This window comes from Pteropus medius, unplaced genomic scaffold (genome assembly GCF_902729225.1).
Source record: "Pteropus medius unplaced genomic scaffold, Ma_sr-lr_union100, whole genome shotgun sequence".
Classification (NCBI taxonomy): Eukaryota; Metazoa; Chordata; class Mammalia; order Chiroptera; family Pteropodidae; genus Pteropus; species Pteropus medius.
The window spans coordinates 4,762,121-4,787,481 of record NW_024354886.1 but is presented as its reverse complement, the minus strand read 5'-3'; the positions used below and the strand labels follow the sequence as shown (position 1 = coordinate 4,787,481).

Sequence of the window (25,361 nt, the reverse complement as noted above, 5' to 3'; positions counted from 1 at the left end):
GGCCCATGCGCCCCGCTCAGCCCCTTGCTGCCTGAGCCTCTGAGCACAAAGGGCCATGGTTTGTTTGTTCCGGGACTGCTGGGGGAAAACAAGTAAAAGTCTCTTTTCTCCCCTGCCGTATTCGCTGCTGCTTGGGTTGCATGTGCTGGGTCCCTGTGAACAGCCGCCGCTGCTTCCCTCCCGGAGCCCTCGCTGTGTGCCTGTGTCCCTGAGCTGCATGAAGATGTGTGCGCTCTCCTGACCAGTGTATGCTGCAAGGTCGCAGGACTAGTCCCACTCCCACAGCCCCAAGGGGGCTCTTGGAGTGCGTGGATGAGAGGAGCTCCCCAGTCCCCGCTAGTGCCCGTGGGACCAGACTTTCTGAACTACCTCAGTGTGAACACTGATGAGGAGTTGACCCGGAGACTGGTGGGGGTTGGCTCCCCCCTACACCTGTGAGCAGAGGTTGTGCATGTGTCCCCGCGGCCCTGACGCAGCTCAGGCCGAGGGGGTGTGAGTGGGCTCAACCGCCCGAGGTTGGGAGTGTTTGTGCAGCGCTGGGCGCGCTGCCCTTGGCCTGCCCACGGAAGAGGAGCTACGGGTCCTCTGCTCTCTGGTCTCTTGTCCATAGTTTGGCTGCTTTATGGTAATGACTATGATGTGGCAGTGCCATCTGTCTTCCTCTGAGTGCCGCTGCTACCGTCTTAATGGTTTTTCCCTTTTCAAGCGTCTGCCGATTCCTCTCTCATCAGGTTCGCGGACACTGGAGCAGAGTGTCGGGGAGTGGCTGGAGGCGGTTGGGCTGCAGCAATATGAGAGCAAGTTGCTTCTGAATGGCTTTGACGATGTCCGCTTCCTGGTAAGTGCCGTCGGCCTCCTCAAGGGCCGGTGCTGCTCCACGGAAACATGCTGCCGTGGTCTCCCCATGGCTCTGCTGGAGTTGAAACAGTATGTAGACCTGCATCCCAGGGCAGAGCTGATTGCAGGCGACTTAGAAATCTGGGAAATCAGCTGAGTGTCGTGTGCCTTGCTTCTAACTTCGTCCCCCTCTACCTCTGCTCCAGAAACAATTCTGTAGGGAGAGCTCTTTCGAGTCTGCATCCCAAGAAGGAGTGTCCCTGACTGCAGACCTTTGTCTCATCCCCAGTCTCCCTCTCAGAGTTCAGGCCATGTGTTGTATGGTGAAGCATCAAGGCCTTCTTGTTCCCGGTCAGACACCGGGAGTTTTGGTAGACAGGACAGCCAGGTCCCTGTGGTGATGCTCTATTCCATCTCAGCTGGATACCAGAAGTTTCCTTTGTTCTCCAAAACTTTGACATCAGGCAAATAGTCATTGAAGTAAGGAGCCTTGTCTCTGACAGAAAGGCCTCTTCCCTGCCCAGCCCAGGCTAATAAGCATCTGAGGTGGAGACCAAGGCCACACAGCCTCATGTACTCATGGCCTCACAGATGGCCCAGAGGAGAGGCTGAGTTGGTAGTTTGAAAGATTAGTTGCTTTTCTGAGGTATGTTTGTCTGTACACTCTTCTTACAAACACAGGGTTCAAAAAAAGAAAGAAAGAAGGAAAGAAAGAAAGAAAAATCTAAGTGTCTTTCCTCAGGCTCCCTGTAGAGGAGGGGCCTGGCTAGGACTCTGGACTTAGGATCCAGTGCTTTCTCAGTCAGTAGCTCAGGGCAAGGTTACCATCTCTATCCAGGAAGCCCTCCCCAAGATATCCTTGTGGATTGTACCAGGGCAGCACAGCCTGGGCACAGCTGAGCCACGGGCTTCAGTTCAACTCAGAGGCAGCACCACCATCCCCAGGGTGGCATTTAACAGTGATGATGGTAAGAGCTAGCACTTGTCATTCATGCTTACTAGGCACCGTTCGTAGCGGTGTGCATGTGTTAGCTCATTGAATATTCCAAGCAGCCCCGAGATGTGTGCTAGTATTACCATCTCCATTTTCCCGATACAGAGCAGCTAAGTGGCTTGTTCATGATTACACTACCAGTTCTTGGCAGAGTGGGAACGTGCACCCAGGCCCTCTGGGTCTGAGGGTCATGCTATACCACCATGGTACACAGCCTCTTATATATGGATGCAGGAAGTGGGAATGTAACTGTTTATGTGTTTTAAGTCGCTGTCTTGCATGTGCTATCTCAGGAGCTTGATTTGAAGGGAATTTACCAACGTTCCTTGCCCCTGCCCCTCCTTGCTTTCTGGCAGGCTTGTTGCCTGCTCTCACAATTCCTGGGAATGCTGTCCTGAGTTGACATTGACTTGCCTTCCCTCTCTGAAGTAGGTCTCTATCTGTTCCCACTTCACCTCCCTGCCTTGGTTGAGGGGTGGTGGTCAATGTCAGCCCAGAACTCCCACCCCTGCCCTCTACCCTGCAGTGTTGGTCTCTGTGGGTTTCTTGCTGACAGGGTTGCATTTGGTGCCTCCCCAATAGCAGCCTGCCCAGGGAGCTGGCCTGGGGCTTCCTGCTGACTGGGACAGCTCACCTCACCTGGGCCATCTTTATTTCCAGGGCAGACAGTGAACTCTGCAGCAAACCACCCTTCCAAACCCAACTTAGGGCCAGTTATTTTTTAGCTTTAAAAAATATTAGTTTTTAAAATAGCAAATTTTTAAAATGTTAAACTGAGTATATTTATGGTTCTTATAACCTAACCCCTGACTCACCATGTTCCTTGGGGAAGGCCGACAAACCCAGAATAGAGATGCAGGATCAGGCAGTGGGCAAGGCTGGATAGCCACTGGCACTGAGTGTTGAGAGGCGTACTTTTGCTGAGCACACTCAGTGGAGGGTATCTGTAGACTTCGCAGTGTCTCCTCCTGTGCTTCAGTATTTTAGAAGCTAAGCTCTTGACTTCTCACCCCTCCTTCTAATTTTAGAAAGGGTAAAGATCCCAATCCTTGAAAATCAAGACACCATTAAAACTGATTCCCTGCTGCTCCCTGTGTTCCTGACCACAAAGTAGCTGTGTGGGAATCTGGGAAAGTCTGGCCCTGGGCTAGACGTCCACACAAGATGTAGGGCCTCTGTTTCCATTTGGGAAGGGGACTCATCGAGAGAGGCCAGCAGCTCCACTTTTCCAAGCCCATTCCTGGTCTCTCTTGTGGCCCTGGGTACAGCTGTTCCTTGCCACTACCCTCTCAGTTCTGGAAGGTGACTAGCAGGCGATTGAAAAGAAGAACTGCTGATTACACCTCACTTGAGTGTGTTACTTCAGATACCTAGAGTGGCCTGAGTAGCCATGCAAAGCATCCTGAGTAATTGCATATAAATTGCCAAATGGACTGTAAGGCTGGTTAAGTTTTAGCAACCAGAAAAAAAAGAAGAAAACACACAAGAAGGGGGCCATTTTTGTTTAGAAACATTCCCTCGTTGCATATGGTATCACTTACCTCACGCTAGCTATGGTATATCCCTGTGTGGTTTGGTTTTCAATAGAGTGCAGATATTTCCCTTAGTTCTGAAATGCCCTGGAGACTCTTCCACAAGATGCACAAGTAGCGCCCAGGAAGCTAGATGTAGCCAGGCTCTAGATGCAGTAGGAACATCTGGAAACTGAGAGTGTTTCACAGATGAAGCACTGCTGTGGAATTTCCCTGTGACAGGATCCTACAAGTTTGTTGTGGGAGAAATACCGGGCATCTGTGGGGAGTCATGCAGCTCCCTCTCGGGGTAGAAGGCACTTTAACATCATGTGGTCTCATCATCTCCTCTGTGCCTGAATCCCTTCCAGATAATCTTTGCTGGGATGTTTTTCCAGTGATGGGATTCACCACCTTACAAAGTAGTAGCCTGTTCATGCTTTCCATTGCTCGGACTGATTTAGAGCATTCTTTATATTGAGCAAAATGTGTTTCATTGTGGCTTTTGTCCTCTGGTTCCAGGTGTACCTCTTGGGCCACACAGAACACACTTAAGCCCTTTAGAAACTTGAAGATCTCTGTCATGGCCTCCTGGGTCCTGTCTGATCTAAACTCAATACCCTCTTTTTCTTAACTGTTCCTCCTATGATGTGATGACTGAGCTAGACGAGCAAGCATTGCAACTTGAACTTCATTCACAGTGTCTTGCCTGCAAGCAGAAAGGGTCCTTGATTTGCAGGGGTCACGGTAGTGAGGCTGCCAACTCCCTAGGCTGATCCAGGGGCAGACACCAACTCGGCCAGCCCACCACTCTGGCTCATGCATAATAGCCAGTTATATTTTTCACAAATCTTGTCCACAGGAAATGGGCTTTCTTAGGAGAAGGGAGGAAATACATTTAATCAGCTCAGAAAGCAAGTAATTGGTGGTTAGCATGTTTGTAGCTCCAAGCATGCTGGTGCAAGTCGCTGTATCTGGGGACTCAGCCTGACCTCCCTTCATGGAAGTGTTGATTGAGTAAATGACAGTGCCCCTCATGCTGGAGTATTTTGTGGACATTACAAATACATTATTGAAGAATGTCTGATGTGGGAAAACATTCACCGTGGAGTACTGAGTGAAGAAATCAAGACATAAAAAATCCATATGCAACATGACCTTAATTTTCAAAAGAAAATGTCTGTGCCCAAGAGGTGCAAGGGAGTAAGCCGGAATGTGTTCAGTGGTTATCTCGGGGATTACGGGTGGCTTCATCTTCTTTTTTGGAGTGTAAAGATTTTCTGCGTTTCCTACAATGAATGGATCTGAAATCAGAAAAGCAAATAATATAGGTATCTTAAGAAAGTTGATGGTCCAGCTGGGAACACAAGGCACATAAAGCAATAAAAACAACAGCCTGGCCAAGTGTTAAGTGCTGTGGTGAGGCTTGTAAGTGCTGCAGGAGCGCAGAGGGGAGGAGAACCTTATTTCACCTAGTGTTTACCGCATGCCAGGCCCTGAGCTGGCACACAGCCCTAGGGGTGTTGTTGGTTAAGTTGCAGGGTGGAGGCACTGCCAGGAAGTGACAGAGCCAGAGCCAGGATGCTAGCCCAGATCTGTCCAACTTTGAACCTCTGGGTTACACTTGCAGTCCTGGGGGTTTTGTAGAGGCTGTGGGACTTGGCAAGACTTTGGGGAGAGGAAAGGCAGGTGAGAGGCCCACGCTGTCTGTGGTGAGTGAAGAGACGGTTTTCAGTGTGGTGAAGGGCAGGGCTCTAACTACAAGGGGCCTTGATAGCCATGCTGTGAGGGAAGCCCCAAGGTTTCTGAGTCCTGGGTGTGTATGGCAAGGGGTAGAGGAGTGGGTTCCAGTTGTTCCCATCATCAGGCAGAGGCCTTGCACCTTAGACAGCAGGGTGTGGTTGAGAAGGGCACGTGGTATGTGGTCATGCTGGGAGGATGGGCAAATGGAAAACGGAAATGAGCCTGGCAACAGGCTCAGGATGAGCTAGAAACAAGAGACGGAGTCGGCGAGCCCATCACCTCTTACCACCAGCATCGGGGAGGCCTCTTGCTCCTCCCATCAATTTATTTCTCCACAGGCTTCTGCCATGTGCAGATAGGCTCCCACTGTTCTCCTGTCTGTTTCTGAGACTGTGCCAGCTTGTTCCCATGTGTTGGAGAGAGATGACAGGTGAAGGGGAGTAGACCCCGAGACAGCTGAAAGGCATAAGCTCTGGGAGGAGGTCCTTCTTTACTGGCTTCTGTGAAGCTATCCAGCCAAGCCCCCAGGTCCCTGAACTTCCCCCTTCCTGCTCCTGTCCCAGGATTAACTCTTTATTCCTCAGCCCTGGAAGCCAGCTTTATGTGGGCCTGTGTCCTCGGGTTCCTACCCTGGCTTCCCACACTACTTCCGCATCCCTCCTCTGACATCCCACCCTTTGCCTTTGCCTGTCTTCCCTCCCAGGCTTCAAGGGGAGGTGCTGCCTGGACTGCTGTCGGGATGCCTCCCTGCCTCAGTTTCCTCTCCACCAGCCCTGCCCTTCTTTCCCCATAGCTCTCCAGGCATTGACGGCTCTGTCAGGATGGTCCGTGCCCATATGAATCAGGGCCTGAGAGGGAGATTTTTTTTTACCTTGAAGGGTCAGTGGAGCTCAAGCTTTGAAAGGAATACTCTCAGACAGTGTGGATCCTGCCTCACGGACTAACTTGATTCTGTGGTCACTTAAGAACGTAACTCCTCTAGTGTCCCAGAATTGATGTGCAGCAGTTGCTTCCCCATCTCTGCTGGACCCTTTTGCCTTAAGACAAGAGTCATGCTCACTTTGGGGCCCTTTCCAAGTACGTGAATGGTCTCATTTTCCCCCTCTTTCTCTGCCTGACTACATGGACTTGTTCAGGGTGACAGTAGCTGGAATTACTCAGGAGCTCAGCTCTGTTTGCCCTGCCCCCAGTACTGTTCTGGCCTTCTCCAGCCCCCTTATAGTAGAGGGACATTTGAGAATTATTTTCATGTTTGTTAATTTAACTAATTGCACTCTTCAGATTGAATTGGAGTGGTGAACATGTCCTGTTATGTAGCTTCTAATCGCTGACATCTCAGTGTGAACAGCAGCAGATGGTCCTGCCCTGGCATCTCAGACTCTGAATTCATTTAGCGAACCCCCACCATGTACATGTGCAGAAGCACAGCCTCGAAGGCAGGGCAGTGGGGCCCATGTGTCTCTATCAAGGCACAGACCTCCTAACACACCAAGTATCAGTTAAATTCAGGGGTTCAAGGGCATCCCTGAAGCCCACCTGTGGCTCCCTAGGGTCCATAGACATCACATTCGGGACTCTTGGATTAAGTAATTTGCCCAAGGTTTCTCCTCAAGCAGATGGAAGCCAGGACTCCTGGGCCCAGAGTGATGCTGTAGTCCCTGTACCTCCCTTCCCCAGGAAGGTGCTATATCTGGGCCTCATGCTCAGCGTGTCCTCCCAGAGTCAGAGCCTAGCATTTGAGCCAGTGGGCTAGGCTAGCGCATCACTCGCAGGTTCCAGCTGGAGTCAGGCAGACCATTCCATCCACCCGTCATGCAGGGAGCCTTTCTTCAAAAGGCTGGAAATGGACCTGCAAGGAATCGGACCTTGGTGAGCTCTCGGCACTGGCTCAGGGCCCCGCTGACACCCTTCTAGACCTGCAGGTCAGTGGTGGCAGGTGTTCCTGTCTTCCATGCTCATGAATTTCCAGGGCCAAGGGCAGCTTGCCAAGGACACAGTTAAGTAAACCAGATGGGGAAAGCTCCAGAGAAAACTCAAGGTTCCACTTACAAAGAGAGCTGGAATGGGAGTCCGGAGACGTAGTTTTCCTCCAGGTCCCCAGTATGATTTTGGGCAGGTTTCTCGGCCTCTCCGTTCATCTCTATCCCATAGGATTTTATCTGACTGCTTACTTCATGAGAGCATAAGGTTAAAGGTCACTGTTACCTCCAGTGACACATAACGCTTGAGACTGACCATGACTATGTAGGAATGTAAGATGGTAAGGAGGCGTTTTCTCTGCAGTGGAGGGCAAGCAGCAGCCTTTCTCTGTAGGAAGCAGAGATTGGCTTTGTCCTCAGATCTATCAGAGAAAGCCTGCTTTGGGAGGTCTTAGGACCAGGCCCTTTGACCCCAGACTCACTTGGACCTAGCTAATCTGTACTGCTGATTTGGGTGTGAGTATGGCACTTTGACTTCAGATAAGGCCTCAGAAAGGCAAATGTTCGGGGATGATGGTCAGCAGATAGGTGGAAGGACGCTATACCTGGTACAGAGAGAATGGGGACACCAAGGACCTGCTTGGGAGAACAAGGGTCATAGGGGCGTTGCTTCCATGAAACTGGGAAGAGAGTTTCCCTAACACCTGGGCTGCTGCCTCCATCCTTGAGAGCCCTTCTTGTGAAGTTGACAGGTGGAGCGGGTCTCCAGCTTTAGGAACTAGGACCGGGTGACATTTGCACTTCCTCATTTTCTCTGGAACTAGTTGCTCTCTGTCCCCATCAAGTTCTGTCTCCATGTGAGGACAGGTCTGGGCTGGGGATCTTTCGGAAAGCATGGGGTGTGGGTCAAGGCCGAGCTGCTTCTGCTGCTGAGGGTAGTGAGCCTTCTAAAGGGTCAGCCATGAGCAGAGGGGAAAGTGTCATTTTGGGGAGTCCTGGGACAGAGTCCCTAGAGAGGCACAGGTCGGCTGGGCCAGGCAGCGGCGAATAGAAGAACACAAGAAGAATCATTGAGTGCCTGATTCCTGCCAGCAGGTCAGTGCTCAGCACCATGGGATTCATTATTTAACTCTGTGAGGCAGCTGCATTTATTCCTATGTAAAAGGTTCTAGCTTTGTACCAACCTTGAGCAGCAAAATCTGAATTTGAACCCAATTCTGATTTAAACAGTTTCTTATTCCTTTATACCATATCCATTCTTGCATAGTCGTTGCTGTATAGAAAGCCTTCAAACCCTGGATGAGTGAATGCTTAAGGGAGCATGACTTCTGTTTTCCATCATTATTAATATTTTGGGACCAGAGCCCTGCCCCTCCTCCTCGCTTTCTGTTTCCTCTCCCCAACAGTCTTTCCTGCTCTCCCTGGCCCACCCTCCTCACACTCAAGACTCCTTGGGGCTATGGTTGGGGCTGGGAGACAGGTAAGCTCACCCCACCTGGCCCACCTGCGAGGAGGGTGCATGTGTGGTTAGTACAACCTCAGCCTCGGAAGGCAGTCCTGGCTTAGTCCGGGGTCCTGTTCTGTGTTCAGCAACCTGAACCCCAGATGACCCGGCCCAGGACAGCTGTGTCACTGTGGCTGGTAATATGTCCTGGGGATTGCAAAAAAAAAACCAAAACTGTCTAAAACAGAGGAAACCAAAATCCAGTGGTGGGTTAAATTATGGGATGCCCGTGTACTGAAGTGTGTGCATTCATCGTAGCTATTAAGGCAGTTAAATGTCAGGGATAAATATGTGTATATGATATATTAGGATATGACAAAAGCAGATTAAAAACAATATATGTACCACAACCTCAATTTTGCTAAAAATTTTTTAAATAAAAGCTTAGAAAAATATACCAAAATGGTAGAAGCAATCCCAATGTTTTTAAAAAACATTAATTCACTTAGAAAAATATACCGTAATAGTAACCCCGTTTTTTCTCCCTGAGGGGATGGATTTATGGATGGCTTTTATATTTTTCTTTGCACTTGCTTTATTTTCAGATTTTTTCTACAATAAATGTATATAACTTTACTCAGAAAAAAAAATGTTTTAATGTGTGGAGGAGGTAGAGACAGGGTTCGGTAGAAATACACAACATTCTGAAAGTCAGAGACAGCATAACCACTACAGTGAGCCAGCCAGGGGCTGGGAAGCTCTTAACTACTCAACACACTGATTCTGGAGGAGGGCAGAGAGAGTGAGCAGGCTGCCCTTGTGAGAGGGGCGGGGTGGGGCGGGGATGTTTGTAGGCCTCTCAATGACTGAGCTGTTTATTTGTTAATGAGCTTTAGCAGTCCCTCTCCTGGAAGCAGAGCTGGCAGGCCCCACAGATCAATACAGTGATGGGTGTGGTGACTGTCAACACACTCAGACTGGCTCTTCCCTCACCCTCCCTACCCTTGATTTAAGAAATCTCTTAAGGTCTTAATTTGCACTTTCATGTATATCCTAGTTGAGCCCCCTTCACCCCTACACATACCCTTCTCCCAGTTCTGGGCATCCTCTGTCTGGAGCATCTTTCCCAAAGACCCCTGCTCCTCAGACGGAGAAGGGGCCGGGAGGTGGAGAGAAGAGGGAAGTGCTGCAGGGAGAAGCACCAGGGCCAGACTTTTCTCTAGAGGTGAAATCAGACCAGGACAATAGCTGTGTCTCATTCCTTTTTCTCAAGAGGTTTCAGCCTTTGCTTTTTCATGACTGATGGCAGGACAACCAGCCAGGTGATTATCTGAGAAGTTAGAGAGGCCATACTGAATATGGAAATGAGGCTGGGTTTACTGGATGAGTAGAGTAGAAAGTCTGGAAACCATTTCTGGGAGATGATGCTCCGCCTTTGGAGGTGAGTCCAGTGTGATGCAGCTCTGCCCAGTACTCACTTGTCCTTTAGAATATATCAGAATGTATCAGATCCTCGAAGGGCTGACCTTTGGCCATCGGTGGGCCGAAGGTGAAGAGCCCAGGTGCCTTGTCTTCAGAGCTTGCTTTTGTCACATCTTAATTATCGCTTACACACATTTCCCCCTGACATTTAACTGCCTTTTATGAATAGCTACGATGAATGCACACACTTCAGTACACGAGCATCTCATAATTTAATCCACCACTGGATTTTGGCTTCCTCTGTTTTAGACAATTTTTTTTTTTTTTTGCAATCCCCAGGACATATTACCAGCCACAGTGACACAGCTGTCCTGGGCCGGGTCATCTGGGGTTCAGGTTGCTGAACACAGAACAGGACCCCGGACTAAGCCAGGACTGCCTTCCGAGGCTGAGGTTGTACTAACCACACATGCACCCTCCTCGCAGGTGGGCCAGATGGGGTGAGCTTACCTGTCTCCCAGCCCCAGACTCTAGGAGTCTTGGTTGTGAGGGGAGTGGGCCAGGGAGAGCAGGAAAGACTGTTGGGGAGAGGAAACAGAAAGCGAGGAGGAGGGGCAGGGCTCTGTCGCTCCTGCTGAGCTTTTCCCTAGGCCACCTGTCCACCCTGCCCTTCTGCTGTGATTGCTCTTCTAAGGCTGAGCTCGAGCGTGTTGGATGTTAGAGAGTTGGGCTTCAGGGACTTATCACAATGCTTGCCTGCTGGGTCCCAGAGTCTCAGCTGGCAGGAGGGCGGGTTTGGCTAGCCCCTGGAAAGCCCAGCTGCTCTCCCAGTCTGCCAAGGAATCAGGTCTCTAGCAACCGAGCACCCTGACCTAGTGCTGGGGTCCATTTAGCACTTCCATGCTGATAGCTCGTCCTCCTCAAGGAGGGGCTAAAATGTCCTTGGCCTTGGTGTCTCAGCCATGGGCTCAGATAAGAGCCCTTGCCTCCCTCTGGCGGGCTCGCTGGTGACTGACGTTCCTTGCCACGTGTCCTGCACAGTAGGAGGTGGGCAGAGTGTAGTGCTACACTCCCAGCAGGCACAGGCTGGGGCCCCTGCAGATTGCTGACCCTCACATCTAGTCAGCTTCCCAAGCCCACCCTCCAGTTCACCCAGGGGTAGCCCAGCCACCACCTTCCCACACTTGGACTCTTTGCCAAGGCACTGCTGAGCCCCATGTGCTGGAAACAAGTCCTGGGCTTTAGGGTGAAATTCAAATGATTGCCCTCTTGTTACTTTGGTTCTCCTTTGGGCTAGAAAATAGGCAGCTCTGTGATCAAAATGTAGCAGGGTCAGGGCTGTGTTACCTCAGGCAAGTCTCTCCCTTGAGGAATGTCAGTTTCCTTATGACCGAATGGGACATCTTCTCTCTGCCTTTGAGCAGGACCAACTCCCTGTTGCAGCTTTCTACCCTGGGCCCATCTGCAGCCTGTTTCCCACACTCCTGGCTTCACAGCCTGTGCTTCCACCACCTGGCACCTCCCACTGCTCCCCAGCAGGGGAGCCCTTGACCCACTTCTCTGCCCTCTTACCACCTCCAAGTGAAGACCCCTTGGACTCCACCACCACCCGCCCTCGAGCCCTACAGATCCCTGGGGCTTCTCTTCCGCACCACAGCACATACCCACCATCCCAGACCTCACCCCAGTCCTTCACAGAGGAATCAAAATGACCAAAATTGTAAAGTCAGAAACATTGGCTTTGGCTAGTCAGCCTCTTTCTTCATGTCAGTAGTCCCCTCCAACCGGAAGTTCTCTTGGTCATTCAACAGATATTTGTTGAGCACAGACAACATGCTAGGTGTTACTCTAGGTGCAGAGGCAAAGGTGTGAATGAGACAAAGTTTCTGGCCTTGGGACCTTCCACAAATAACTCAGGCTATTTTCCCTTTGGTCAAAAAGGGTCCACAGCAATGTGCCAGCACTCCCAAATGTTCTCCTCCTTAGTCTTTTTCTGCTATTTTTGAATGAAGACCAGCCCAGCAGTTAAAAGAAAGTTCCAGCAAAATACTAATAAGTGAGATGTCTTTCAAGATACAAAAGGACCTTTTCTTCTAAAATCATATGGTCAAGAAGACTCTCAAGATAATCAGGGCCCTGGACGGCCAGAGAAAGCTTTAAAAAAAGGAATGTGGGTCCTGCAACAGCCCCTCCCTTCTAGCCAAGACTCTCTCCCCAAGGCTCTCAGAGGCAGTTCTTGCCGTATGTGCACCTTCCCTTCCTGGGAGCCCCTGGTCCTCACCTGAAGTGCCCCGTGCCAAGACCCTCCCTGCAGACCCCTTTCTTCCCCTCTGTCCATATATCCACTGAGCTATTCCCAGGGATCTGGGGCCTCAGAGGCCCTGCTCAGGTGGATGAACCACTCACTGCAAGGTACTACCTTCCGCACCTGTGGGTGGAGCCTGAGGACAAACACTGGGAGGAAGGAGAAAGCATTCAAATGGATTCAGCTAACAAAAGGTAAAACTAATTACAGCTGCCAGGATAGGCACTGCTTCTAACTTGTGCATTGTCAAGGAAGGACACCCAGTCATGATGGTGTGCGATTGTGCAAGTCATTCTGCAGAGCCGGTTTGGCCTGTCCCTCACTCCAACAGGCCAGGCCGGCTGCCTGCCAGTCAGCCTACTCCAGGCCCTAGATGTTGAGGCCTTTGGTCAGTGCCTGAGCTGCATATCTGGAGGCCTAAGCCTACATCCTGACTGTTTCTCCCTCACTGCGAGGCTTTGGCAAGCCCTCCCCTCATATATCCCTAGGGGTCCACTTAGTGCTAAGAGTTTGGATTCTGTACAATTAAAGAAGGAAGCACCACTCCTCCCCCAGAGGTGGAGAAAAGATAGGTAGCAGGGAAGTTCTCTGGAAGGGACATTTGTTCCAGTCACAAGTGCTTTGGTTCTGGGGGAAGGTAAAACAGCAAAGGCTCCCCCTACTCCTAAGGGGCCATAGACCCTGCCCTGTGACAGCTTCCCTGCTTCTGTTCTCAGGCCGCCGCTGCTCACACCTTCCACACTTTGCTTTGTCTTCAGCGGAGACCTGGAGTTTGTCAGATGGGGGTATAACTGTCCCTTTGCCATTCTCTCATGAGGTCTGTCACCCTGAATAAGTCAGCTTAGTCCTCTGAGCCTCTTTCTTTGTATAAGGTGGATAGTTTCTATCTCAAAGGCTTATTGGCAGAATCTTTTTCGTTAATGAATATAAAGCCCCAGCACAGCACCAGGATGAGGTCAGGACCCATGTTTGTGCATGTCTTCACATGTCACCTCCCCACAAAGACCAGCAGAGGGCGCTGAGGGAACTCCTGTTATGCCCCAGAGCTCAGGGGCCCTGAAGACCGCTGCCTGCTGCGCTCTTCCCATGACGTCTAGAAAGCAGGCCATGGCCAGGACGGTAGGCGTCCTGGCACCACCTCTGGCCGTGTACTTGTTTCCTTATCCGCGAAGTGGGAGCAGGAGTAAACAGCTGCCAGGTGGTTGTGGGGGCCCAGTGACAGGGCAGCGGAAGGCTGAAGCACAGAGCCCAGGACGAGGAGGACCGCGGTGTCCCTCTTGTCTCTGCTGTCTTCCTGCCCCTTCTTCCTCAGGGACTAAACCTAACCAGGCCAAGTGATGAGTAGTTATGTGTTTCAGATTTCACTTACACTTAGAAACTTTCTTAAAATCTAAGAAAATTTCTATTAACTGAAATGCTAAGGCCAACGAACTGTTCTGCTTTGTTAGCTCACTAATTATTAACTCACTGAGAACTCAAACAGAGCCTGGCATATAGTGAGCTCTTGGTAACTGTTAGTATGGTGGAAGGTAAAGTAGAAAGTCCCTTTGTCCCCCATGATCTTTCTTATGAAGAGGTTTCTAGAAGGCACTGGTCCTTTTCTCCTTTAGGAAGAGGGTGTGGTAACTTCCAGAATGATGTTTCTTGCCTTTGAAGATTTGTAGCACCATTTTTATTATATGTATATATAATTGTTGTTATGTATTTATTATTTTTTTAACTAACATATAACCCCACAGAATGTAGATGTGGCCAGTGGTTCAGGAGGTCCCGCTGTTCCTCGTTCTGGCAACTGTTTGCTTTGATTTTCTGTCATATCCTGTTTCTGTTTTGTTTCTATTTGACTCTATCTCAAAGCAGCAGTACAATACCCAGTTCTCTTGACTAAGGGTCTGGTTAATGAGGGCCTTGTCGCAAATTGGATCTGGTTTCCCTGGTTGTCATTCTTCAGTTCAGCATTAATGTTGCCCTAAAAGCTTGTGAATGCTTACAAGGAAATGTTGGGGTTATAGTAGGAGTTCAGAAAATTACTGCAGTCTCACACTATTTGGTTCAGGTCAGGTCCTCGCTTAGGTGTCCTGATCATCAGGTAGGAGGTCTGGGCAGGTGGCTGCCTCTCTCTGCCTTTCCCAACCAGCACCTTGATTTGGGTCCAGAGCAACTGCAAGAACTCAGCGTGGTGACTCTTGGATTGGTGACATAGGAGCTGGCCTCAGACCTGGCTTCTGCAGGCCCAGGCCTCCCTGGTGTCCCAGAAAGGGGTGTGTACTTCAGCCTGGCTTCAGAGTTCTCTCTTCACCAGGGCTCTCTTCAGCTTTAAGCTTGGAAAATATCCTCTATGGAGCACAGTTTTCCTCACCATGCACAGGCTCTGGGGAGGCTCCCATGCCAGCAGTCACTAGAGCTCGGGGAGAAAGGTGAGGCCACCAGGTAATGGATGGTCTGTGTGAGCTGGCCCACGTTACTCAACTTTCTCATCTGTAAAGCAGGTGTAAGTAATACGTACCTCAATAGAATGTAATCCAGAAAGAGTCCCCAAAACACAGGAATTTAGGCCATGTCAGAGGTCATTTCAGATTGGTGGGGAAAGACCGTTCAAGAAATGGACAATTTGCTGCCTGGAAAAAAAATAAAGTAGAACTTGACCCTGAAACCTTACATCAAAATAAATTCCAGATAGATTAAAATTTTAATTGTAAAAGACAAAACTAAAATTACAAGAAGAAAATGTGAAAGAATTGTTTTGAAAATCTTGGAGAAGGCAAGACTCTCTTAGCCTGATAAAACTGAGAGGAACTCTACAAGAAAAGTCGGGTGCATTCACATACATACAGATACATTTCTGCATGAACAGAGCCAACATAAAAGTCAGAGAAATGACAAACTAGAAAAACAAATGTCTAACTCTTTTCATAGATAAAGATAATTTCCTTACTATATTAAGAATTCCTACAAATCAAATGCAGAAAAGACCAACAACTCCATAGGATAAACACACAAAGGATGGACGCGGGCAATTGCTGGAGCTGCACTGCTGCCCACGCTTTTGTACCATGTAACCCCACAGATTGTTGGTGCTCTCCCAGCCTCCGCTTCCTGAGCTGTAAAAAGGGGTAACGGTCGCCCCTATTGTGAAACGCATTAGCGGGTTTGAAGCATGGAGGACATGGAGTGGGGCACTAAGTGCTGTGTGAATACTTGATAGACAAGACAAAACGTGAAGAGATGCTCGAGCTCACTGTGAGGGGGATTATTTTTGGATGAGAGGTGTGCCATGATGGGCCGTCTCTCCCGTGTTGCTGATGGAAAGAATGGCACGCTCATACCGCTAATGAAAGGGTACGGCCTGTTAGACCCCTGAATACACAAACCCTCAGACCCAGCAGACTCTTCTTGATAACCACCCTAGAAATGACGCACATACAGGGGGTCTTCACACAACACTGTTTGAAAAGCAGAAATTGGAAACGAAAGTCCTTCAACAGGGAGCTGACGAAATAATTTATAACATGTCTATAGCCTGGATGATTATGCAGCTTTAAAAAAAAGCAGGTCTACATATAATTGATGTGGCACAATCTCCTATATATGTTAAGTAATAAAGAATAAGGCATTGAACAGTGTGTACGAGAATTACATTTGTGCGAAGAAGTGTGCACCTGCATGTATCCACGGAAGTGGTAACAGTTGCCTCGAGAGTAGGGAGTGGGCACCGTGGCTGAGGAACAGGGCAGAACTGATGAATGTTCATGTTTCATAACCTGAAAACCTGTCTTGTGACAGACACTATTGTGAGATATCATCGTAGGGGTTCGGAGTGGGGAGCATATTCAGTCTGCCTCAGATCTTAGTTTCACCACTAGATGTGTGACCTTGGGCAAGATTCTGACATCTGTATGCCTCAGACTCCTCATCTATAAAACGAGGATTAAAACAACCTAACGAACAGGGTTATGAACATGAGATGGGAGGATCCGTGTAAAACTCTCAGTCTCTGTCACACAGCAAGTAAACATCCTTTTCATCATCACCTCCATGCTCAGCTGCCCTTTTGGGTTCAGCAGCAGTCGGGGAGAACTGTCCAACTTGGGCTTAGCGCGGACCTTCCTTCCTCTTCTGGTCAGGGAAGCCTTTTTCTGACTGCTCACTCCACCCCACCCCCACCCCCTCTCCTCCTCAGGATGCCTGCTGGTTCCTTGGGTGCCTGCCCCTGCTGCCAGCTGCCCGACAGGTGGCTGTCACAGCCTTAAATTATAAAATGAGTGTGAGGAACCTTGGGATTTGTCCACCTGTCCTTCACCTCAGATGGTCGTGGAACCTGCTCCCCAGGAAAATGCATCTTCACTTAGAGGTGGGCTAAGGCTTATGGCTAGGCTTGGTCACGCAGTGTCCTCCTGGGCCCTGTCTTTTCTGGCCCGGGTCTGCACCCATGCTTGTTCCAGAGCCCCAGCACTGCCCAGCTCATCTGGTTGCCACTCAGGTGAGAGTTGGCAGCCTGGGCAGATTTGTCTGCGGCTTACCTCAGCGTGTACCACGGCCTCTTCCTGCCTGGCCTCCCTAGGGAGCCTGAGGTCTCCACTCCTTCTTGGTGCCTGTGGCAAAAGAGAAGAATTTGGTGAGGAGCCTTGAAAAGCTGAGTTGACACCCTTAAGTGGCCACCAACTGTCAGTTCAGGAGGGCCCTCATGTTCTCTTTTCTGTTCTCAGGGGTCTAATGTGATGGAAGAGCAAGACCTGCGGGAGATTGGCATCAGCGACCCACAGCACCGGCGGAAGCTGCTCCAGGCCGCACGGTCCCTGCCCAAGGTGACTGCCCACAGCTCTGAAACCTTTGCCAGAGCCAGGGACGTCTCCCTACCACCACCTGGACCCAGAACAGGGAAGGAGGTTGGCCCTTAGGGCATGCAGATCACTGTGGGGTGTCTGCCTCTCATCCTGGGGGAGTCCTCTTCTTTGCCAAGTTCTGAGGGCCCAGAGAGTCAGTAGAGCACTAGGAACAGTGAGGACCTGGTGCCCACAGCTTTGGCCTGTCACCTAGAGCTCCGCTAGGGTCTCTCCTGAATCACTTGAGAGTAGGCCAGCCTGTGCTGACCCCCGACATCTTTCCCTGGGGAGCCAGGGGCTGATAGGGCTGAGCTTCTCCTCAACTGTGCTGGCACTGAGCCCAGTGTCCCCTTGTTACTTCCACTTGCAAAACTCAGGAAGCACAAACAAATCCCAACAGTGAGGTTAATGCCTGCTTCATGGACACACACTGTTTTCTTGTCCCACCGGGTCCATGACCTCGTCAGAGCACAGTTGAGGCCTTCTGCAAGCACTCCTCCCTATCTAGCCTTACTTAATGGGGCCATGTTCTTCAGATCCAGGGTGCTCTGGTGCTCTGCAAATGGAGAACCTGAGACCGGATCCGTGGTAGAAAGGGCCGTGTGAAAGCAGGGAACTCAGGGTGCCAAGGACCCAGGCCTACAGGGCCCCTCCTTGGCTCTCAGGAGTTGTCCTATACCTGCCCCAGCTTCGGTCTCCGGTGTAGTCTGTGTAAGCTGGCCTGGGTCTCCGTGGTCCGCAGGGTCCTCGTCCCATGAATGCTGAGATGTCAGCCCTGCCTCCCCTCCTTGCCCTACAGGTGAAGGCCCTGGGCTGTGATGGGAACAGCCCCCCATCGGTGCCCTCCTGGCTGGACTCCCTGGGGCTGCAGGACTACGTCCATTCCTTCCTGTCTAGTGGCTACAGCTCCATCGACACTGTGAAGAACCTCTGGGAACTGGAGCTTGTCAACGTGAGTGCAGCCTCTGCTCAGGCCTGGCCTGGCTGCTCCTGAGGTTTGAGCTTCCCTAGGCTGCCTGCCAGCCTGGCCCGTGAGGGTGAGGTGTGAGGCTGACGGGAGCTCTGGGCCCAGTAACCACCTGATGGCTCCTCTCCCCGCCCTGCCCAGGTCCTAAAGGTCCACCTGCTCGGCCATCGCAAGCGCATCATTGCCTCCCTCGCTGACAGGCCCTATGAGGAGCCGCCTCAGAAACCACCAAGGTTTTCCCAGCTGAGAGTGAGTTGGGGAGGGATGGAAAGGAATATGTGTGTGTTCTTTGTATTGTTAGGAATTAAAGAGAATTCCTTTGGAATTCTTCACAGACCGCGTGACCTCTATGATAGAGGAGCAGGTGATTCCTCTTCTCTCATTGTCAGGGCCAAGTCTGCCCCTAGGCCCAGGTCAAAGGGTAGGGACAGTTGTTTGAGCTGGCTATTTATCAGTTATATGTCTCCCCTCTACATCAGAGAAGCTTGAGAGGGACTATAATAAAGAGTCCAGTTTCAATATAAGTAGGAAGTACAGCATTGAGAAATGGCAGGAAGACAAACATCCAAATCCCAAAGGGCTAGATGCTGTGTCTGAGTGTGAAAGTCAGCAGTGCTCAGGGTGGCATAGTCGGAGGGGCAACCAAGGGTGGGAGGAGCCCCTCTTTCAAGCAGTCTGACATGAGACACAACGTTTAGACCTGGGCCCCCCAAGTCTTCTGAAGGAAAATTCCTGCAGCAGGGTGGGTGTGAGAGCTCATAATTTTAAAAACCTCACAAATGCTTTGTTGCTCAAGACAGGGAATCCCTGACTGCAAAAGCGGTTTAGACGTGCATGCCCGAGGCCCGGGATGACTGTCTCCCCAAACCTTCAAGGCCGAATTGCTGACGGTTGGGGATGAGCCCTTCACCAGCACTGGGCTCCAAGCTCCTCAACCCATTTACGGCAGCTTCAGAGAGAAAGTGCTGTTTTATCCTACACATGAGAAAGCTGAGGCAGCCTGGTTCTGAGAACCGGATACACAGCCGACATTCAAATAGGAAAACTGAGACTGATACCTGTTCTCTGTGAGGCAGGGCCTCAGGGTGCAAACTGGTAGTGCTATGTGTTTTCTTAAGAAAGAGCTTTGGATTTTGTCACATGCCCCAGAGATCCACGATGGACTGTGACAGATCATTTTCTCTTTGATAAATTGGAAAGTAATTCCTATCCCTTTTCTTATATGGCTCCAGGCCAAGGGGTATGAACATGGGGTGCTCATGGTGGCTGCTCACCTGCAGGACTGGGCTGTCAGGGCTTCCTGGCTCCAGCAAGAATTTGGTTGCTTTGACTGTGCCCAGGCTGGGCCCAGCAGCCTGTTTCCTCACAGACTCTGGCCCAGCGAGCCATTCGTCTGGTACCTCCTTGGGTTGGCCCCTGTTGTTTGTTTGTGCTGCCCATGCCAGGCCCTAACCAGCATGGACTGGCTGACACCTCCAGCCCAGAGGCTGGCCTGATGGGTTCTGAGATTCACCTGGATTTCTCCCCGCTTCAGTGCCAAGACTTGCTCTCCCAGACGTCGTCCCCACTGAGCCAGAATGACTCCTGCACTGCACGGTCCGCTGACCTGCTGCTGCCTCCTGGGGACACAGGCAGAAGGCGGCATGACAGTCTTCACGACCCTGCGGCACCCTCTCGAGCAGAGCGCTTCAGAATCCAGGTAGGGCAGGAAGTGGGGGTGCTGCAGACAGGTGTCCCCTCCTTCCTCTAGGTAAGACAGGGCCTCCTAGCCCCAGCCTCTGTGCCCAGGCACTGTTGGGCTGGCATTGAGAGCAGGTGGTAGATACCAGTCTCCTCCCAGCATTCACCACCCCGCTGCCTGTCAGGCTTCTCACCCTTAAGCCTCCAGGTGCTGCGACATTTTGATGCACTTCAGCTGTCACTGCTAGGGCTTCGCTGTATCTTATGTGACCTGGACTTTCCTCCTCGGAAGTCCATCCCCTCAGGCCACCATCCCTCAGCTTCTCTCTCTCTCAGCCCTTCTTGGCCCTTAGGCTCTTACCCTGCCCATTCCCCAGAACTTTCTCTCCCCTCCTCAACTCCATACCTGCTATTTCACCTGCCCAGCAAAACTGCAGCTCAGATCAGACTGAGTTCTTCCTGCTGTTTTGTAGCCCAGTGGTGGGTGCAGCTGCCAGTTTCACACATTCAGCTGTGCCACTCGCCGTCACAGACTCACCAGCCTCTGCTGGGCCCAAGAGCCACCCCACAGCCCATGTCATTGCACGTTGGGAGCTTGCCCTTGATTGGCAGGTGTCCCTCATTGCCATCAGGGTGAACTTTAGCTTCACTCATTCTCTCTTGACTCACACCTCTCATTTCTGGCCTCTAGGCATTTCCCAGCCTTTCCATAAGTATGACCATGAATTTTTACAAGATTTAAAAAGCATGCTGTCCAGTAGTTCCAGCTGTTCTATATGGAGAGACTTTGCACATTGCTGGGAGTGGAAGTCATAAATATTTCCTGAATCGTGTCCCTCTTCCCCTTTCCTTATACCAGTGCCTGGGAAGGGACTCCATCATCTCACATCAGAACCTCAGTGGTCTCCTACCCCACCCCCACCCCATCCCAGATGCTGCCATGACCATCTGTAAAATACACCCTGGCCATGAAAACCTCAGTGACCTCCCCACTCCAGGATCAGGTCCAGGGGCCTCGATTGAGAAGCGAGGCTTCCAGGAATCTGGCCCCTGCTCCCACCCTTCGTGCGCCCCCACACGGATCGATTTCCTCTCTGGTCTTAGTCATTTCCCGTCTCGTTGAAGACTCACCTCAGACACCACAGAACCTTCTCGACTGAGCCTGCCTTCAGTGGCTCAGGTCTCTGCTTCTCTTCCTTTTCCCTGGTGTAGATAGGACTCAACTCCACCACAGTGCCTTCGAATGGCTTGTCTGCCCCTTGCCATTGCCACCCAGCCTTTGACCTTGAAGTGGCCTGCTTTTCTTTCCTCCCGGGTATGCTGGGGCCGGGCAGGGAGCGCGTGAGCTCCTCTGGAGCATCAAGCAGACCTGTGACCCACGTGTTATGCAGGAAGAACACCGTGAGGCCAAGCTCACCCTCCGGCCCCCCAGCCTTGCTGCCCCCTATGCCCCTGTGCAGAGCTGGCAGCACCAGCCAGAGAAACTCATCTTCGAGTCCTGCGGTTATGAAGCCAACGTGAGTTGCTCCTGTCCGCCCAGACCAGCTAGACACCCTACTTCCTGCCCCCTCCCCACTAATCAGGCTCAGGCCTCCAGTGCTGTTCACTGCTCCCCAGATGTTCCCAGCACCTAGGGGGAAACGCGGCCTCCCCAGCTGGCATGGGAAAAGGGAATCTTGGGAGAGGGAATCATCTGACTGGTCCCAAACTGGTTGGGTCACCCCTGCATGATAATGTAGGACTGCCTAAGCCCAGCCACTGCTCACTCCCACAGTATCTGGGCTCCATGTTGATCAAAGATCTTCGAGGGACAGAATCCACACAAGACGCCTGTGCCAAGATGCGGGTGGGTTATCTTTGTGGGGTAAAGCATCGGCGGGGGGGCTGGCTATGATGGAAGGTAGCAAGCAAGTGGGGGTACCAGCTGCAGCTACCTGGGCCCTATGTAAAAATGGGAGTGGAGGAGGCTGGGGTATCCAGGGGGCTTAGCCCAGAGAAGGGGCATTCACAGGACTACCCGTTATTCCCTATAGAAGTCCACTGAGCACATGAAGAAGATCCCTACCATCATCCTGTCTATCACGTACAAAGGTGTCAAGTTCATCGATGCCTCCAACAAGGTAGGCTTCTCACAGGCACTGTTGGCGGGAAATGACCCACCCTTCTTCCCATTCCTCATCCCCCACCAGCTGGGTGTCTTCCCTAGAGTGTCCCCAGCCCCTTTTATTCCTCTCCATTCTCACCCTAGTCCAGGTGCTTGTTTCTCACGTAACCACATATCCTGATCCTGGGGTTGCACCCTAGTGACCCACACTGCTTCTTTTCCTCAGCATGAGTTCCACTGCCCCACTAACCTCCTCATCAGCCTTCAGTTTTGTGAGTCCCTTAATGAGCAAAGGACTCCCCCAGGCCCCATGCTTGGCACCCCACCCTCCTGATACCCTTCCTTCCTCGCCTCCACCGTGGAAGGCAGAAGGGGCTGGAGAGCTGGTGGTTGGATGTCAGCATTTCACTCCCCAGTTGCCGTGAAGGTAGAGACCCCAAACCTAAATAGAGCAAGATTAGACACTGCTCCCCACACTCACCAAAAAAAATAAGAGGAAGTGGCATTTGCCTAACACCCTAGGCGGGAACAGAGAGGTGGCGATGGTCAGAGGGCTGAAGCAGACCCTGCTTTCCCCGGCAGAACGTCATCGCGGAGCATGAGATCCGGAACATTTCCTGTGCAGCCCAGGACCCCGAGGACCTCTGTACCTTTGCCTACATCACCAAGGACCTGCAGACCAGCCACCACTATTGCCATGTTTTCAGCACGGTGGATGTGGTGAGTAGGGTCCTGCTGCTGGGCACAGCTGGAAGGGGCCTGAATCGAGGTGGCCTCAGTGCAGTACTGCCCTGACGCCTGATTGGTACTAGCAAATGTTTGGTTCATGAATGTAGCCCCAGCAGCCATCCAGTGCAACTCATTCCTGCGCAATGAGACTGAAGCACAGAGAACAAGGGACTTGTCCAGGGTTCTAGTGACAGGTTTTCCTGCTTCTAGCGAGTGTACGTCGGTGACTATTTTTGTTTCCCCTAGGCTGTTTGTCAATTCCCCAACCTTCTAGCAGGGCAGTCTCCCTCAAATGCCCTCTGCTTCCCTCCTGGGGGCAGCGGAGTCTTCCTGGCAGTAGGTTTTCTTCCCCCAGATTCCTGCTGGGGCTGGGCCGAGGGGAGCTGCCCTTGGAGTGGAGGAGCGAGAGGCTGGCCAGTGCAGCGGGGACTCCCTCTGCCCTGAGACAGGGCCCCAGCCCGTCTCCTCACCCCGACACTTTTGTCCAAGTCCATGAGAGCAGCTAGTTCCTACATCTCTGTGGCTCAGGCACCCCCAGCCCCAAGGCCTCAGTGCTTTCCCTGGGCCTGGCATCAGACTCCTGGCTCTGCCACTCGCTAGCTGTGTGAGCTTAGACACTTCACCCCTCCCTGACTCCTTAACTGAAAAGGGGATATACCATGACCAGCCTCGTGGGGTGGTTCTGAAGGTTAAACGAGGTCATCCATCCACTCCTAGTCATTCCTGGCACTTACCTATCACTCCGATTTCCCACATCAGTCAGTTCTGTGACAACCGATGTGCTCCTAAAGGTCACCATGCTCTGTGAAATCACAGTAAAAACCAAGGCTCATGGGGAGATGGGGCTGGGGTACAACACTAAGACTTTATCAGTGATTTGTTAAAGAGATAGGAACCAAATACAAACCCTAGCACCGTTTTATTCGCATTAAATGGCTAAGCAGTACATAAACAGCACAATAAACGTGGCACCCTACCTTGAGAAACCTGACGTTGGCTTGTGGGAGTGTGTGCCTGCACTCTTGCCAGCCCGTGTGGGAGAGGAAGAGAACAAAAGAGCTAGAAAGAGAAGCCAAACAGACGACAGACAGGGAGAGGCAGTATAGGACAGACAACAGAAGGGAGGCATGGGCCACTCAGCCAGGTGTGAAGTGGTGCATCTGGTGGAAAGCTGAGAGCAGGTGTGGATGCTGTGACTCATCGTCATCCTGATGGGTGCACGTTTTTGTGTATTCCCAAGTCACCTGACCCAGGTCACCTGGGCGCAGTTTTTGCATTCACCTAGTGTTTCTCTCCAAGGAAATCATGTGTGAGGAAACGCAAAATGTGTGTGATGCTCAGATTGTTCCCTAACATATCAATTGCTTTACAACCAAAAAAAAAAATTCGACTACTCGTTACCTGTCTGGGTCCCTCCTGTGCCCATGCTTAGGTGCTAGAGAAGAGGGGTGAGGTAGCTCCCCCATCTATCTGCTTAAGTTGTGCTCTGTTCCTTTCCAGAATCTGACCTACGAGATCATCCTGACACTGGGGCAGGCGTTTGAGGTGGCCTATCAGCTGGCCCTGCAGGCGCAGAAGTCCAGGCCAATGGGGGCCTCTGCAGCTGAGATGATCGAAACAAAATCTTCCAAACCAGTGCCTAAGCCTCGCGTTGGCATGAGGAAGTCAGCAGTACGTGGCCCCTTTCGCCAAGAGTCCCCATGCCCCAGCTCCGGGATACAAGGGCTTGGGGTGGAACAGGGCTCAAGGGAGGGCCCCTCACACTTCAGACAGCTGGCCTTTCAGGAAACAGCCCTGTTCAGTAGGCTCCTGTTGCAAGGTCCTCACCTAGAGAGCCGTGGCCCCTCTCATGTCTCATGAGAGGTGGACAGCTGTCCACCTGGGCATCCTGCTCAGTCCCTTGCCGGGGTCCAGCAGGGCCCAGCCATCCCAGGGCTGCAGAGAGCACAGCCAGCAGGCGAGCCCTTGTAACGGCACCCCATGTCTATGTCTGCTTTGCTTCGCACCCCAGGTGCCGCTGCCCCCCGATAGTCGCTGTTGTTACTGTCACACCTGTACCACCCATCGTCCTTCTTACCTACCGCTGCCGTCTGTTAGTCCTGGAGTCAAGGTCTTTACATCTCCTGCTGTCTGTGTGTCAGTCTTCCCAAAGTGACCGTGAGCTTTCTGAGACTGGTGGCCTCTCCCTCTCTGCGAGGCATTCTTCTTTCCTGAGCTGCCCTCTTGCCACCCCTGTCAGTGCTTTAGCCCTTGTTGTTGTCCTGTGTGTCCTGCCCACTGCAGAGGCCTGGGGTACCTGCTGTGATCTTGCCTGGGGTGAGCTCTCTGGCCCCACCAGAGGGGACCCAAGGCTTGGAGTTTCCAAACCTCGTATCCCTCCTCCTACCACTAACAGGCTTGAGGCTTAGAGCACATTGCTCAGGTAGGGCAAGGCTCCTTCACCTGAGCAGCTTCGAGAAATCCATGGGACACGTCGCCTCTGCTAAGCCCAGAGGTGGCCCTCCCATAGTGCTCCAGGGAGGGTGTCACTTCTGTCCTCTCACCCCAGGGAGCTTGCTCTTTGGCTAAGAATAGGACTTCCCCTCGTGGGATACCGCCACCGGCATGGCCTGGGCGGGTGGAAGGGACAGCTGCGCCCTGTCGTCCCCTGGCCCAGGCGCAACACTGAGCCTTCACCCTTCTTCCTCGGCAGCTGGAACCACCCGATACGGACCCAGACGCGCAGTCCCACGCCAGTGTCTCCTGGGTTGTGGACCCCAAACCAGACTCTAAGCGGAGCCTCAGCACCAAGTATGAGACCACTATCTTCTAACCGCCCACTCCCTGTCTCCACTAGTCTCACTGTGCCTTGCCATCCGATCCTCCTGCTGTTCTCAACTCTCC

General features: G+C 51.8%; 1 protein-coding gene across 7 annotated transcripts in view; it reads left to right on the top strand.

Moving 5' to 3' along the window:
• Window positions 1–25,361, top strand: part of ANKS1A (ankyrin repeat and sterile alpha motif domain containing 1A) — a 172,594-nt gene that overhangs the window by 143,017 nt on the left and 4,216 nt on the right. For 4 of the 7 annotated variants that reach the window (XM_039856184.1, XM_039856181.1, XM_039856186.1 and 1 more), the window contains 11 exons: window positions 732–838; window positions 16,882–16,980; window positions 17,798–17,950; window positions 18,107–18,214; window positions 19,500–19,664; window positions 21,037–21,162; window positions 21,420–21,491; window positions 21,679–21,765; window positions 22,332–22,469; window positions 23,979–24,149; window positions 25,171–25,305. In XM_039856184.1, coding sequence (XP_039712118.1) covers window positions 732–838; window positions 16,882–16,980; window positions 17,798–17,950; window positions 18,107–18,214; window positions 19,500–19,664; window positions 21,037–21,162; window positions 21,420–21,491; window positions 21,679–21,765; window positions 22,332–22,469; window positions 23,979–24,149; window positions 25,171–25,290 — 1,346 coding nt within the window. In that variant the 3' untranslated portion in view covers window positions 25,291–25,305. Of the gene's footprint in view, window positions 1–731; window positions 839–16,881; window positions 16,981–17,797; window positions 17,951–18,106; window positions 18,215–19,499; window positions 19,665–21,036; window positions 21,163–21,419; window positions 21,492–21,678; window positions 21,766–22,331; window positions 22,470–23,978; window positions 24,150–25,170; window positions 25,306–25,361 lie in introns of those variants that run through there. The other 3 variants (XM_039856183.1, XM_039856185.1, XM_039856182.1) reach the window with 1 other exon arrangement.